General features: G+C 43.0%; 1 protein-coding gene across 2 annotated transcripts in view; it reads right to left on the bottom strand.

The window, feature by feature from the left end:
- The window catches only part of CMTM8 (CKLF like MARVEL transmembrane domain containing 8), a 69,405-nt gene extending 53,569 nt beyond the window's left edge, over positions 1-15,836 (bottom strand). Inside the window, exon 1 of one of the 2 annotated variants that reach the window (XM_064506131.1) lies at positions 15,592-15,836. In XM_064506131.1, the coding sequence (XP_064362201.1) occupies positions 15,592-15,777 (186 nt within the window). In that variant the 5' untranslated portion in view covers positions 15,778-15,836. The remainder of the gene's footprint in view (positions 1-15,591) is intronic. The other variant, XM_064506133.1, reaches the window with a different exon arrangement.
- Between the last annotated feature and the right edge of the window lie 788 nt (positions 15,837-16,624).

Consider the following 16,624-nt stretch of genomic DNA (forward strand, 5'->3'; position numbering starts at 1 on the left):
TAAGCACCTGTTGACTATTTCTAGATCTAGTCCCATATACAGAGTCCAAACTCAGGAACCATTATACAGATTTGTAGGTAAATGTTAAAGATTTTATGAAGACCAATTCATATATTGTCAAAGTACCTCATTGAAAAAAATCTTTTTCCTTATCCGGCAAATATGTTTTCCCTTATGAATACATTTTGCGTAACAACAAAGAAGAACAGCATGTCTATAAATATTTTATATTTGCATATGCTTTTCTGGAGGCATTTGTGTTCACAGGTTTCATAGTTGGAAAGGACCATTTTGGCCACCTGGGCAATGGTCCAAAGATTCTGGCTCACAACATGCTTTTTAGAAAGAGATCCTGTCCCGATTTAGACACGGCACATGACAGAAGGATTCACCTTGACTCTACATAAACTGCCGAAATGCCAATTATTATCATTGCTGAAAACATCAGCCCCAGTTCTAATTCGAATTTGTCTAAAATCAGTTTCCAGTCATGCAGTTCCACACATTTCATTCCTACAGTTTCCTGTCGTTAATGCTTGGAAAGCAGTTTTGGGTGCAAAAGCAACTTTAAGATGAAGAATTCTATGCAAGTGAAAATATTAGTGCCAAGGGAATAAAATTAATTGGGCAAGCATGTAAACATACACCATGGTTCCATCATGCTTTTAGAGCTTCCTAGTGACAGTGCCCCATAACTTTATTTTTAAAGTTCTGAAGAAAAAAATCCACAAGCCTGAAGAACTTCCCACAACCAGTCTGCTCCCCGTGGTAAATACCAGAGCAGTGCATATAGCATAAGAGAACAAAGCAAAAAGCTCAGTGGGACACCTGACACTTGAAATTCAAACTACCGAAGTCATAAATTAAGTATATATGCCGGTGTGTGTGCCAGGGTATAATGTTCTGCAACTGCTTCAATGAGCCTTGTGTAAACAAAGAACAGAACAACTGGCTATAAAAGCCAGTTTTCTAGTGTGAGAAGAAGAAATCTGCAATGAAGGAAAAACAAAAAATTAGGGCCTGAGGGCATTGGTTTATTCAAACTAAGTGAGCAGAAATGACTTAATCCCTCAGAGGTCTGCTCTGCTTTTCTGTCAGAGGTTGCTTCCTCGCACGGATGAGAGAACTACACACAAAGCTGCGCCTGAATTACTGCACTCCAATGCCCAGCGTATCAGAGGTAAACAAATCACTGGTTTGGGTTATCACCATACACTGAACTGTGAATTGCAGTGGACAGCGAGGCATGGAAACCTTCTTAACTGTCTGCATGTGACAGCTACGAGCCTGAAATAAGAGTTTCTAAATTTGCTTCCTGTAGTATGTAAACACAGAAAAAACAAGAAACAAGCAGGAACAGGTCCTTCTTAGCTGCTGCTCTCACTGTGTGCACTTACACTTCCTTGTCCCTGCAATACAGGTCACAGATTTGGGGTTTTCATGCATACTCCACTTCTGTCTCTAAATCTGATTTTCCAACACAGCTCAGGCAAGCAGAAGGGGAAAAAAGGCCAATTTAGCCATACCACCTTCTCATAGCATGCCACCAATTTTGGAGCTGCTGCAAACTACTGGCATTACCATGGATTAGTAGATGTCCCACTCCTGAAAAAGAAGCAATTACAGCAATTACACATCACAGTGGAATATTATTCCCCATACGTTCTCTTTCTGGCTCTAGTCAGGCATGGCACTTTCCTGGGGAAACACTATGTTACCAACATGAAAACCAATACAATCCACACACGTATTTAGCAAAGGCTGCTGATGTTCCCAGTGCAAAGTGGCATTTTGTCCTAAAGAAGTCAGGCAAATCTGTTCACCAGGAGATTTAAACGTTGACCTAAAACAAAAGCACTCCTTGCTCTCCACCTCATCCTGCTTCATCCCACCCCACTCCCCCGTTACAGTCTCTGAAGCTGAGCCAGCCGATCAGACCATTTGGTGACGTTGCAGGATATGGCCTCCATAAACAAGTGTAGACTAAGTTGTGAACTGAGTGGGCAACGTTACTACACTGTTAACCATCAGCAGAGAAGCAAGGTAGATAACTAGAGGGCAGTCACCTTGTCACCCTTGCGCACTGAATTTGCAAGTGCTTGCAACTCAACAGCCTCTGGCTTTCAGATCACCTTTTGTCATGGTTTAAGGTATCGGGGACCATGACTGGGTCAACTACTGGGTCAGTGGAGGCAGCTGTGACCTGCAAAGGCAGGCGGCTGGCAGTACCGAAGTCCAAAAAGCAGCAATTAACTTTGTTGAGGGCTGTCTGCTTGTGACCTGCACTTCATTAGCAGCAAGTTTACAGGCTGAGGGTATGCTTTGGTCCATTCCCACCTATAAGTAGTTTTTCTGAAAATCTAACCCTTTTTCTCTAGTATTATTTATATTATTTATTATTATTTATATATCCTCAATACACACAACCAGCTAAAACATATTTACTTAGTTAATTTCCATTTCCACCTTTCCCCTCTCCTTTTCCGCAGATTTGGATCACACCTTTCTACCCAATATTTTCTTCCTTACAATTACAATAGTACAGATAAAACAATTATGTGTCACCAGGCTTTTTCCAAATATTCTTTTTAAGTATTTCGGCTACTTACCTCCCACGCAGAAGTTCCTGTTTTCCCACTGAGCGGGTAAGGGAAGGCCATAAGCCTTAACGGTGACATTGTGGCATTTTGTTTAAAAGCCTGTGTGCAGTCAGTGATATTTAGCACACTTGCCCCACCCCAAAGCATTATATTAGTTGTTTCAAACCAAAGAGGGAAAAAAATCTTTAGAGTGTTTGAAAAAACGACTGCAAAAGTAGCATTTTACAGGTGCCCCTTTCTTCAAGCTACCAACTATTCCTATATCAAAACACTCATATTATATTTTCCTAACCTCACACCTCACCCTTCTATGACAAACGTTGTGCAAACACAGAGACATAAAATATACTTTCCAACTGCAGGCAATATTACAGGTCTCAGCAAACAGAACTATGAAAGTAGAACGGAATTTAACTGCTGAAAGACATCGCTAGCAGGGAGCTTTGCTAGTTCACACAAAGGAAAAGGGAGGACAACAGCATGCATCATGATTTGCCTTCGATACAGAAGAAGGCATACACTGTTTGATAATGCAGTGGTACGGCAGGAGAGGATGCATTCGCTTCTCGCTCTGGAACATGTTCAGATTGACATTTGTGATGCTGAGCTGTTATGACACCTAGGATTTAATAACACCGTGAGGGATATGGTGACACGGATGTAACAAAATGATTAATGTTTCATCCTGAAATGAGATACTTGCTTGTACTGTGGGATACTGGCCTACAGGGAGCTTTAAATAAATATGTAGGTTAGACATTTGGGTTATAAAAGGCCATGTTGAGGAATGGACCTGCAGAGCTTCCCCTTTTGCTATCTATCAGCTACTCTGTTCGAGCCAAAGAAATTTTGCTTATGAAAGGGATAAACAACCCATAGCAAGACAGTGCTCTGCAGGAGTGTTTGGGGATCATAGTAACAAAAGTGTTTTAACTGTGTCATTAATTTTTGCTAAGTCAGTTTTAGTACAGTAGGTCAAACACAGAAAAAGTAAAAAGTCTCAATCTAATTTGACAGTTGCTACTCCACACAGAGGTACCAGAGAAGAAAGGTCTGAAGGGAGGTGATCCCTTTTATCAGACTATTCTGCGTCGGTGGCAAAAGACACAAAGCGGCCAAGCTGGGCACGCAAACTTCTCTTCAGATCCCAACAGAAGAAACAATGGAGCCGATCCTTCCCCAAATGCTAACAGGCGAATAGGAAATGACTGTCGGAAAGAAGCTGTTGATTCTTAAGAGCCGACAAACAATGCGAGTGCTCATTAGCCTATACAACCTTCTTGGAAACTACGCTTTCATGTTCCTTTTATTTCATGTGCGGAAATCTTGGGATGACCCAAGTCAGTGGGAAATTTGCAACAGGTTTTAACAGCATTAAGAACTGATTCGTTATAACCTTATCTTCCTCAGCAACGCTGTTTGTGTACATCAGGTCTGAACTCATTCCCATCAATCCATTTGGATTCTGTTTGCACCTCCTCTCAGCATCGTCTGTTTTGCGTAGGCTCTCTACATAACGTTACAGAAACAGCAGTCGCCGCAAAGAGAAATTTTATGTTCTTTTAAAATACACTTCTCCACAATTTTTATTTAAAATGAGACCTGAATTGAAGAGGCACCCTGAAAAATCAATAGAAAACACTGGGTTTTAAAGTGAAAATGACTTTAGATGTACTAGGTTTTTTGAGGCTAACATTTGATTATTTAGCTTAATAAGAAAGTGAAAAACAGAATGTAACCAAGCTTAGAGAATTCCATCTCATTTATTGCTGTGTGTGTACTCTGTTTAATTTTAACTTGACCTGGTAAAACTCTTTCTAAGAGTCCTCGTCTCACCTTTAACACATTATCTTGCCTTGCTTACTTGAGGCAAACATTTGCTAGATAGTCCTCTCTTACCACATAAAGAGAATGCCAAGTTCTTTGTGCAGATGTCTGGTCATGTTTTATGATTGCCAAAGTCTTAGAAAGAAATCCCAAATGTGAACATGTTTGGAAACCTTATCCTAGCGGCTAAGATTCCTACCCTCACTTTTTTGCTGAGAAGACAAATGAGGAAACTTCTTTAAATATACTGAATGGAACAAAGAAGATGTAAGTAGTAACATGAAAAGTTGTTTGTCATTATTGCACCCTTTGCAAGCCTCATAGTTCAATCATACTTCTATAGGCTTGTGTCATATGCTTAAAACTGGTTTTACACATCTTTAGAGAAAATTAGGTTTCTGCTCTAAGGGAGAATATAAGTGTCCATTCGCTTTACAAATCAGTTGTTTCAAAAGCATGTGTTCGCAGTATACTACCTCACTATATGAATTAAATCCTCCAAGAATGGAAGTCATAAATCAAACAGATGGACACGCCACAAGAGACTCCATGTCTCTTCAAGTGGGTCATTAGTTTCCTCTTGCATACTACCTTTTAAAGTCAAGTACCATTAACTCAAGAATTAACTTGAAACTGTAAAATTAGGAATGTGGATTTTTTTTTCCCAAAACTAAATACAGTAATCTCTCAGCGACAACTATTTTTCTGTCCTACAGGAATTTTATTTGCCATTCAGACTTTGACATTAGCCAAATTCGTATGCTTTATAGGAAGAAAAAAAAAGAACACTAATAATGTATCTATTTGTACTGTACTATATCTTAGTAACACCACAGGCAAGGAGAAATATTTGCATACTGGAGGTCAACCGGCACTCTACAATAGTAAATAGCTGTTGTAACTCTATCATGTAGTCCAATGAGTAATGCTTATGCACACAGCGAGGCTACAAACTATATATCAGAGATCCCAACACAGATCTTTCTTTTCTCTGTATCCTGATTTCGTATATTGAAGAACTTCTTAGCTTTTTTCTAAAATCTTTCATTGAGATCACCAGAAGATAGTGGTAGACCTGGCAAAAAGCAAGGCTGTCCAATCTGCCATATGCCTATGGCATTTATGATTAACTCAGCCAAAAGCATTTGTTTAAAGAAAATCACTTTTAGCAATACAAGAACCTAACATATCAGTTTTCGCTGATTTATTTATCATAATTTTATCCCACCTACAGTTTTACGAAACTATTAAAGACAGAGGTCTTATATCGAGCAGAGCCTGTTCTTTCAGTTGTCTCATACTTCCTATCAAAAGACCCTGTTTGCCAAATTCTTACGGTAAAGGCTGCTGCTTCTGTGTTAATTATTTGCATCAAGTCTGGAGAAGAAGGGTGGTCCGGACGGAGTCCTTCCAAAGCAGGCCGTGAGCAAGTTGCCCAGAGCCGCTGGGCAAGAAGACTTGAAGGAATGAAGGGGGGGCGGAAAAAAGAAAGTAACTAGGAAAAGATAACTGTGACAAACAGGCAGAGGAACGGTCAGGAGAGAGAGACAGACACAAACCTATGTTAAAATATCTTCTAGCTAAGTATGCAGCCAAGATTTTGCTTTCTCCCTATTTACTCGTGTAGCCTGCAGATGCTACTTGCTCCCTGCATGCTACTCAAGCCTTGCTCTCACAGGCTTTATTTCCACATTGGCTCTTTTAAAGTACTTACAGGCCTTTACTAACCTATTAAACATGTTTCTATGAGATAAGGAAGTACAGTAAGCCCATTTTACAGACAGTGCACTAAAACTGAAGGTCAAAAGTACCTACTAATTTTGATTGCCAAATTTTGAAGGAAAACTGTTTTTTTCACCACAGTGCTTAACATGGCACTGTGTTTTGTCTCTTCAGAGCATAGCTCCTACTGGCTTAGGCTGCAGCTGTAAGTAATCATTTCTGTTGCCCCTCAGACCCCAAGTCAGAGATCGGGCAGGGGGGAAGAAAAAAAGGAGAAAAGCAAACACACTGAAATGTTGGGCTTAGTTGCCCTATCTAGCCTCACACAGGAACACTTGCATATGCAGAAGATATAAATCTGTTTTTCCAGGTAAGCAATTAGCTGGGAGACAATCCTTTCTCTTTGAATAATCCCTTGCCTTCCTTGCTACAGGCCTTCCCCCAATGTTATATGCAAATATCCTCATTCATTCCCAGAAAACCTGTCCTGTGCAATGACTGTGATAGAAGTTCCTTGACAAAAATAGCATGTGTTCATGCTGCTTTTGACAGGACTAATGTCTATGCACCAGGCAACACCGAGCCCAGACTGCCAGAGCAAACCTCAGCCCTGGCACTTCTTAACTTCCAAGTCCTTGAGCTTACGACCTAATAATGTTCTTTTAATGGTTTTGTATGTGCCTATACACACATAAGCTCTTTGACACAGCATATGAAATTACTGGCAGCAAGACACATTATGGTTTAAAAATTAAACTAAAACCAAATAAATGCAGATGCTGTCATTTGGGGGCGGGGGGCTCCCCTTCCCTACCTCCCCAAGAATTTAATAAAAACACCACCCTCCCCAGCACATATTGTAGTGGTTCTCAGAGCCTGCAGGACACAATTGTACATTTGTTCATGCTTTCCAAGTCCACAGCAGTAGTAACAGGCATCGAACCATGGCTTCACCCTCTCCTCGCCTGATCCTTGTCAGAGTCTGCCCTACCATGGCTGTCTCCAGTCCGAGACAGGCAAGGCTAATTTTATCAGTGGAAGTCATTTTAAAGACACATGGCAGAGGGTTTTCTTTTGTTGGAGGCTTTTCTTTGGTTGTTCCACTGCCCCCCAACACCTAAATCCTGCCCGCAGCACTGTTTCTCCCCTATTTCCTCATACTTCTGTCAAAACCGCAGCATTCAGCTTATTATCTGCTGCAGGAGCTGCCGTCTTGAGAACAGCATTCTTGATGAATGAAAAAAGAGATAGGATGCCACTAAAATACACATAAAGGGGACTCTTAAATGTAACCAACTACACATACATACACATGCACGTGTACACACACACATGCACACACACATGCACAAAGGAAAAGAAAGGGGACCCTGTTGCTGGCTGCCCAGTTTCCCAGCTAAACAGTGTCACCTTGAGTTGCTTTAAATCCAGGCCCGGACAAAGCAGTCACGTTTGAAACTGATGGTACAGATAAGTCATGTGTTCAGGGACTTGGTATGGAGCAGGGTTCCTGACATGTTTTTCAATTTGTGCACATCAACTAAAGCCATCAAGTGAAAACAAATTGCAATTACCAGGGTGTGATGAGAGAGATTGTTTTCCCCAAATGGTATCTTTCTAATCCTAACTAGGATTTTTTCGATATATCTGTTTTTTGTTACTTGATTATGATATATCCAAAGACTGTGACATCTTGCTGATTTTTATCGGGCTTAGTTCATCAGCTCAGTTCACCTCAGTTCTACAAAATCTCATTCTAGCACACCTCATCCTGGACCAAAAATGTAGCTACACAGAACAAAGTGCTGAAGTGGTACAGCCCCCCTCTAATAATACCAATTTGTTGAAACTCTGTGTGTTTTGCTTTGAAAGCTTTGTTCAGTCAGTGTCATCTCCACACCCACACCTAGCAAAAACAACAGTGTAAACACCCACCATCATGCTCTGACTAACTCAGCAAAAATGTGGTCATGCCCAGACCCCTATAGCAAGGTGATTTGGGAAAACCTGGACATGGTATTAACAAGACTGCAACCAAAACCCCAGCCTCCTTCAGTCACCAAGCCCTCCTTGGACCTGACTCAGCTCCCGCTGAAAGCAGTGACTTGACCCTTCCCTTACTCAGGCCCTCCTTCACTGGAGTTGTACTAGTCTCACATCAGAGCTCCAATTTCAGAGGTAGGTGGATCAGCACCAACAGCTTCCACAGGAGCTGGCTCAGGCTACAGCTAAATGGCACTGCCTTGTGTAAGTCTGATCAACTCTAAAATTTATTTGCTATTTGACCCTACAAAAGAGGGCTTGGTGCCCTCTCCAAGGGCACAATTTCTACTGCTTCCCTGGAACTGAAACAGGAGCAAGTGCAGAAGTATCACACTGTTACAATACGTACTTTATTCAAAAGAAAAATGAAGCTAAAAGAAAGTACACACACACACACACACACACACACATATATAGAAAGAAGGACTATTAGAAACTGAATTTATGGTACTGCTCTTCCCAGGAGAGAAGAGCAGGCTGAATGGGAATGCACACACCAGGCAAGGGGAACATGTCATAATTCTTGCTACGCTTTCAGTTCAGAAGGGCTCTGAATCCCTACGAGAATTTTTCTTTCGTTTTGAGAATTCAATCTTTAAGAAGAAACCTTTTGCCAAGGCTGCTCCAGCTCTGCGCAGCCACTGTGGAATGGAGGACAGAGAGGGCACACTGGCAAACTCTGCAAGCGTACAGGAATGCTCCCAGCATCCCGAAGTGGGAGTGAAGGGCACCTGCTGTTAAGGCAGAAGCAGCATATTGTTAATGGTTAAAACCAGGAGTCAGAAACCCGGGGGCCATTTATGGCCTTGCAGGAGACCTGTGTGACTCAGTCAGTTAACCTTCTGGACTTCCTCCCTCCCCTGCTCACCCTCTTACTACTACTGCAGAAAAATATACTGTATTTCCTTTGTCATACATGGCGTTGAGAAGCTTTTTGATGGGCATACACTACTTAAAGATCCTTTCACTGGAGGTCTTAACAGCATGTAGTAAATCATTCCAAGGGGAAGGGAGAATTTCTAGTGCAGAAAGAGGAAAACAGAACACAACAGGGGGGAATGAGAAAAAAAGAGAGAGAACCAGACAAGTCCAGGATTTGTATTCATTTTAGGACAAAAAGTAGCATCAGAAATTTCCATCTTTTGCTCTGACAATACCACTGTCAGCTCCCTTCACAAGCAGCTCAGTTCCCATGGTACAATTTCCAGGCATGTTGGACTTGTAGTTAAAAAAAAAAAAAAAAAAAAAAAAAAAAACCAAACTATAGCTTCCATAATATTTTTTATTGGACCAGCTGGCATAGTTGGAAAAACGATGTGGTGTTCAGGGATGCAAGCCTAAATTTTTCTAATGATATCATAAGCCTTTGTCCTCAGACCACAATGACTCCAGCAAAATACCTCTGCACTCATCCTCACATGAGTCATGCTCCCAGCCACAACATCACTCCAAAGCCAAGTGCCTAGGAAGCTGTACCTATTCCATTAGGAATAATGGGAGGATGGCATGTTTCTCATCACCAACATAGACCCAGGCGACCAAATGCAAAAAAAAAAAAAAAAAAAAAAAAAAAAAAAAAAGAGATTATTTTCTACAGTTTGGGAGGGGTGAGGGAGAAGGAATGTCTATTGCATTCACCATCCATCCAAGAACAACATTTATGTTTAAGTATGCCTTCAAAGCATTCTTCTCAGGAAGAAATAAGGATGTTTCACGCATATTCCACCTTAATTGTGAGGTATTGAGAATTTTTTGCATTTTTACATTTTGACCTTTTGTAAAATATCTGTTCAATTTGAGAGGCATTTTTGCTGTCTTATCACGTCAATCCTAACATCGTTTTCATGTGCACTTCGAACACATGCCACACAACACTTTTCAAAGCTTCTGTTTTCTTGTGTGTCACCCAAACAACCCTGTCTTTCCAAGGAAACTCCCTGATCTTGTCCAGGAAACCAAAGACCTTTAAGGAAAGAGAACTTCAAACAATGATACAATCCTAAAGGAAGATAGACGTCATATAGATGTGAGTATCCACTCGACCAAGGACAGTGTGGGTTAGTGGGGGAATGACTGCATCCAAAAAAAAGGGAGAATTAACACTTGACTTTGGTGAGAGTTTGGTCTGATCAAGGGTGAAGGAGAGAACCTCGACTTTGTTCTATGTATTTTCATATTCATATGCAGAAAGACAAAGCTACTGGATGAAATGATTGACTCGAACCGGATAACTTTTTTCAGTGAGTAATTCAAAGGAAGGCATTTTAACCCAAGCTTGTGTACGTTTCTTCTAGGCAAAGCACTTTTCAGCACAACAGAAGGTGCCTCAGTGCTGTCAACTTCATGCAAGCAGAGATGCTTCAACTGGAATAAAAACTGAATTATAAAAACAAACAAACAAAACACACTATTGTTCCTGATAGGAGAAAAAGTCTGGCTGCTACTAAGTGGAGGAAAGGGGCTTTGTGAAGTTCCCTCTGTGTTTTTGAGGGCTATTCCAAGAAATTGGGTGCAGGAGGAGCACAGTATCTATAACACCATGTCACAAAACCCTTAACAGCAGTCAGAGAAAGCATAAGGCTAAGAAGAAAATGCTGAATGCATGAAGAGCTTTAAAAATTAAGTACAGTTTTTTCCACAGTAGATGCACCCATTGTATTATTTCTGGTGTTATTAACATTTATATTATTTTGTTCTTAACAAATTTAAAACCTGAGAGCCTGTCAAAGATTTTTTTGCCTCTCAAAAAAAAAAAAAATTCTATTGAACCAAAAAGATAGTTTAATAATCTGAGACTCACCACTCTATTGGAATAAGTGAATCCAACATAATTTCTTTTCTGAATTAAGCCCTTGCAGGTCTTACATTTGAAAATGAAAGAAGCAGTGATATAGAGTTTCCAAAATCATTCTTTCTTGCCCAGAAATGAGAATTTGAACCATAATTTTATGTGGTGCCAATAATTCAAATAACCTGATATCAGGTTTCTAATTCAAGCACATGTCTTATTCTGGGCAGTAGTATATCAAAGAAATGTGACTGTAATAACAATTTACTGAAAATTACACCATCTTAAGTTTTTACTTCCAGCATAGCATAACAACCTTCCATACCTTTTCAAGCTGTGTAGTGTTTGTTTTTGCTAAGGATAAATAGCCATCACAAGCCTTAAAATTACTAGGGCAAGTTTTAAGAGAGACACTGTATCTAGCAACACACGGGTGTGAAGCACTGACCTGGAGGAATCAGTGTAATCATGCTAGAAAGTAAATATTTCTGTAACTACATCCATAGCAACCAGAAAACTCTCCACTTCTGCAAAGTCATCCATAATGCTTGACTGGAGAAGCTGATTTAAAGCTCTGAGGAGGCATCCCTAGCCACCATTTATCTTACCCATAAAATTCCCAGGAAGACAAATACACAGTCTTTCTAGGCCATCATCCTGTACAGAAAAGAAACCCTCAAAAGACATCTGTGGAAATTGCTATACTTGCTTCTTTCGAAAACATAAAATCCTTTCTGGGGGGTTATGCTATGGGAATGAATGTCCATCATCTTCTACTGGACAGGGTTTCACTGCAGTGATCAGTCGGGCAATTGACATCTGAATTAAAGAGTTGATCCACCACCACTTACCTCTTATGTACTATTCACCAACAGATCTCAATTGTCTTACAAAGGTTTGTACCACTCATTTTATAAATGGAAAAATAGTTCAGAGAAATTACAGATATGCAGATAAATTTAGTCAGTTGTCAATAGTCACCCAGACAGCTAAAGCCAGTGAATCCAGGTCTACCGAGGGGCAGGCCACTGCCCTGCTCAACAGGCACAGTTGCTTCCATATGTAGCTAATTTGGATTAGCTGCTGTGCACCAAAGCTGTGTTTTATGCCATTCCCAAAGCCTTTCTTGGAAATCCAGTGGCAATTTCTATGGTTCTTTGAAATAAGCTGACCCCTCTACATTTCTTTCCCAGTGAACAGTGGGACACCCGCCTGTCCTCTCGTCATGGAGGCAGATGTAAAAGGCAATGGAAATCTGTCAGTACCAGGTAATTTAGCCGACGCTTTCGGCTGCCATCCAGTGTTCACTCATATCAGGTGTGCACAGTGCTAGACCAAACAGCACTACTAAAGTTAAACTGAACCAGGCCTAGGCACACAACTGTGATACTGCTGAATAAGCACAGTCAAGCTCATCCCGGATTTATGCTGCATAAGGACGGATAATACCTGACCCGTCATAAAACCCATCTCTACAAAGTTAACTCATTTTGAACAAATTGGAACCAGTAGATGGAATTAAGAGCAGACCAGTGTTTTCAGCATTGCAAAGAATCTCTTACTAGGAGCTGTTAAAGCTGAATTTACTGTGCCATTAAGCCACAGCCTCGGTGCAGAAGTAAGCAGGTTACCAGTCCAAGTTACATCAGCAGTTAACTCATTTTCACAGCACCAAAACTAGGGAGGTAGGGGCAAAATCTGAGCAAGGTCCTCCATTCAAGGGACCAGAAGATTTAATCCATATGGTAACTTAGTGCTTTTCCATTCTCTTTGCTAGAAAAATTCCCCAGAGTTGTCCTTTACATAGGCAGAGAGCTCCAGTTTCAGACCCGGGAGTCACAAATTGTACTCCCCTTGCTGCAAGTGTGCTGTTGACTGACGGCAGCAATAATCAAATATTTATGCAGTCCCACAGTACTAACTGTCAGAACATTTAGCACTCTTGTTTAAAGTCCCTGGCTTAGCTTTAATGTAGCATCCTAATGAATGTGGAGCCTGGCATATGAGCAGCTGCAACAGTAAAAGATGTTGCTAGAAAACAGTCATCTTCCCTATCCATCTTGTTGATATCTCCAGAGTAGGTCCAACAGGAGCAAAGGTGTTGCTCTGACCACAGCTGCTGCAGTGCAGAGCCTGGTGTATAAACTGAAAATGATCTATCAGATCGTGAACTCCTGACACTGAAATATGGATCCACATTTGAGCCTGTCCCACTTACAGATTTGCAGCTTCTGGCAGAAGGACAGCACCGACGACTGAGGGTCAGTGACACTTTAAACAGCCAAGCTGTGCCAGCCAGTCACAACTTTCAGATGTACAGGATGATAAGAACAGGCAGGAACTGACTGCCTGAGTGCCAGTTTTGGTCTATGGAGCTTGTGTAAACCTAGTCATGTTCTGTTAAAGCACATTTCCTCTTGGAAAAGAATGAACATACAAAACTGGTGGTGATGGCTTGACCAAAATCCAACGCCTTGATATACATATACATATGTGCGTGTGTGCATATACACAAACACACACAAAGTCAATCATTTGTTTTTAGTAACTAGTTTATTTCAATTAATTCCACCTCAAGGCATTCATTAGGGTATTTTTATTTTGCCTTAAAATCACAGCACAGTTACTCTACCTCCTTTGAAGTGGGGTTAAGAACCAGCAGTATTGCCTCAAAGGCAATATCTAGTGGTGTTTTATTGCTGTACGATCTGCTTTACTGCTTTTATCTTTATATTTAAACTGTCCTCCATTCTCTCAGCTACATCACCACAAGCCCATATAGGTTCATCTACATTAGAGACTTCTGTCAGCTCAGCTGAGTTGGCCAGGAACCGCACATCTTGACCCTGCTGATCAAGACAAACACACAAGTGGAGTCTGTAGTGGTGACATAACTCTGCAGTTGTCTGTCATGTTGCTCTGAAGCTGGTGTTTTCTCACTGAAGCACTTGTGAAACCCAAAACCAAAACTGGCCCTGCCATATTAAGGGACCCACGCACCTCCAAAAGGCGGCAGAAGAATCATCTTACAATTATTTCAGGAGTCATGAATGGCTGATAAAAAACAAAGTGCCCTTAAAAACCATCATCACTCTGTTTAGAGAGGAAAGCTACTGAAATATCACCACCTGTCAACACAAACTGTAAAGCACAGTTCCAGTCACCAGTAAGCAAGAGCCTGTCCATTTCTAACCATTATGTAGCTCAGGGTTAAGTGCAGTTGATGTAGTATCCAGAGTCAGGTTGAATATATAACATTCCAACAGGGATTGGGAAAAGCCTTGGGTCTCTCCCTACCACTGCAGTTTGGATTACTGTTCAGATAAAGTACAAGAAAGGTTAAGAATTTTGTTGCAATTAGTAGCTGAAAAAGAATGGAGAAGACAGCAGCTTTTCCTCTGAAAACTAATAATTATTCATATATCTACCATGACACAGATATTGAAGCATCCCTTATACTTAACAACCGAAACATACCTACAGACAACTACCTACTAAAGACTGCCAGAATTGCTATCCACGCTGCCGCACGAGTTACCCGGCTGCTAACAGACGCTGACTTCACGTGCTCGCCACTACTCGCCTGCATATCAGCAGGCATCTCACCACACACCCGCTCTTCCCAGCTGCACTGCTCCTGCCACAGGTCCTACACTGCACGTAAGCCTAAGGCTTCACTTGACTCTTTTCCTGGGAAGCCGATGAATAACACAGTCATTCCCCTGCTGTAGGGAACTGCAGTATTTTGTCACCTTGAAGATGTATCTGTTCAAGTTACGATCTTTCCATCACCATCAAAGCAAAACTGTTAAGTGGGAAACTCAAAAGATTAGTCGGGGCAATCAAGCTTTTTAAGATCCTTAATTATTAATAGCGTAGATGCGCAGATTTAAAACAAATGCACTGTTTTTAAGCAGAGATGCTGTATATCTATTGCTTAGCACACCGAGAGGTAGGCATTCCCACAGGATAATCCCAACGCCATAGTAATTTACTGCTTAAGGTAAGTAACTAAACCTCATTTTGGCGGACTGCTTATATAATCACTGACATCCTATATAGGAGGTGCAAAAAATAAAACTGTTAGCGAACCCAAATAGTTCGTCTCCTGCTTCGCACAAGTGTATCTTATCACTAAAAGCACAAGGGAATGTGCTGTATCGATCTGCAAAATGAAGATAAGTTGTGCAATTAACTCTCGTAACACCCTCGGGGAGCAGTTACTAGTGCTCTAATATAAACAATATAGTAAAATAAAAAAAGAAAACTCCCGAAGATACAACCATCAACTCTCGAGCAGCCAAAAGTTATTTTTTCCTGAGTGCGCAAAGTTGGGTTCTGCATGGCAGAAACGGCTGGAAAAAAAAAGATTTTTTTCTTTTTCCCCCAGATGAGGGGCTGGGTGAAAACACGCCCGATGCAGGGACACGGCAGAACGAACGGGGACCGGGGGCAGCGCCGCGGAGACCCCCCCGGCCGGCCCCAACACCTCCCTCCTCGTACCGCCCGGCCAGAGAGGCGACCCCGGCGTTTCGGAGCGAAACTCTCCGCCTTGGCCGTTTTGGGGGCTCGGCGGACCCCCCCCGGTGCCCCCTGCCGCGGGTGACTCACGATCTCGGCCACCATGAGGAGCCCGGGCAGGGTGCGCAGGAACTCCCTGTCGTAGGCGAGGGTGCTGGAGCTGGCCGACAGGTTGGCGGTGAAGGAGCTGCTGGTGGTGGTGACCGTGTGCGAGCGGGGGCGCGGCGGCAGCTGCAGCTGCTGCTGCTGCTCCTGAGGCGGCGGCGGCGGCTCCATCGCGCGGCTGCTCCGGCGCCTCCCGGCCAGCGCCGAGCCCGGCGGCGCCGCCGCGCCAGGCAGCGGGGCGGGGGCGGGGCAGGGCCGGCCGCGGCCGCCGCCCCGCGCCTCAGGGCGGGAAGGGCCCCGCGCCGCGCCCGCCTGAGGCGGGGACAGGGCGGCCCCCGCGGGCGGCCCCAGGGCGATGCGGGGCCCTGCTGGAGCGCTCGGGGCTTTTCAGGCGCACGTGTGCGGGCCTCGGGGTCGTGTCTTCTCCCAGCGCGGCTTCCGAGTCCTGCCCGCGAGCCTCCCGCTGGCAAAACCCCCCAAATCCGTGCGGTGTCCCCCCGGCAAGCTTGGCTGGATGGGGCATCCCGTCGCCCGGCTGCATCCTTTTGGACGATGTGGCCTGGTGGGTGGCAAACGCCAGCGGGAGAGGCGCTGCTGGTTACCCCGGGGGGTCAGCAAGTAGCGGTTGTGTTTCTTAAACACTGCTTCTAAAACGGGCTTTCCTCCCACAAAAAAGTGTGGTGTTGCAACAAAAAGCGAGCAGGTTTCAGTCTCTTTCAGGAATTCTCATTAGCAGAGGGTTTGTGTAAGGCAGCTCGGTACACACGAGGAGTTTTCCACGTGTCTGGTGGCTATTGTCCTTGAAGTGTTTACCGCTGCGCTCCTGCCGGCTGACGCGGCCGGTGTTGGCAGGATTACCTCTCGGCATGGGACGGAGTCAGCCGGGGAAGGAGGAGGACGACGGCAGAGGTTCTCCCACAAACGTGGGAAATGTGAATTAGGGAAAGGAAATGCTCCTCTGCCTCCAATGTAAATTGTGTTACAGCATGGGCTCCGCAGGGCTCGTGAAGGTGTGTCT

Source organism: Dromaius novaehollandiae, chromosome 2, assembly GCF_036370855.1.
Source record: "Dromaius novaehollandiae isolate bDroNov1 chromosome 2, bDroNov1.hap1, whole genome shotgun sequence".
Taxonomy (NCBI): Eukaryota; Metazoa; Chordata; class Aves; order Casuariiformes; family Dromaiidae; genus Dromaius; species Dromaius novaehollandiae.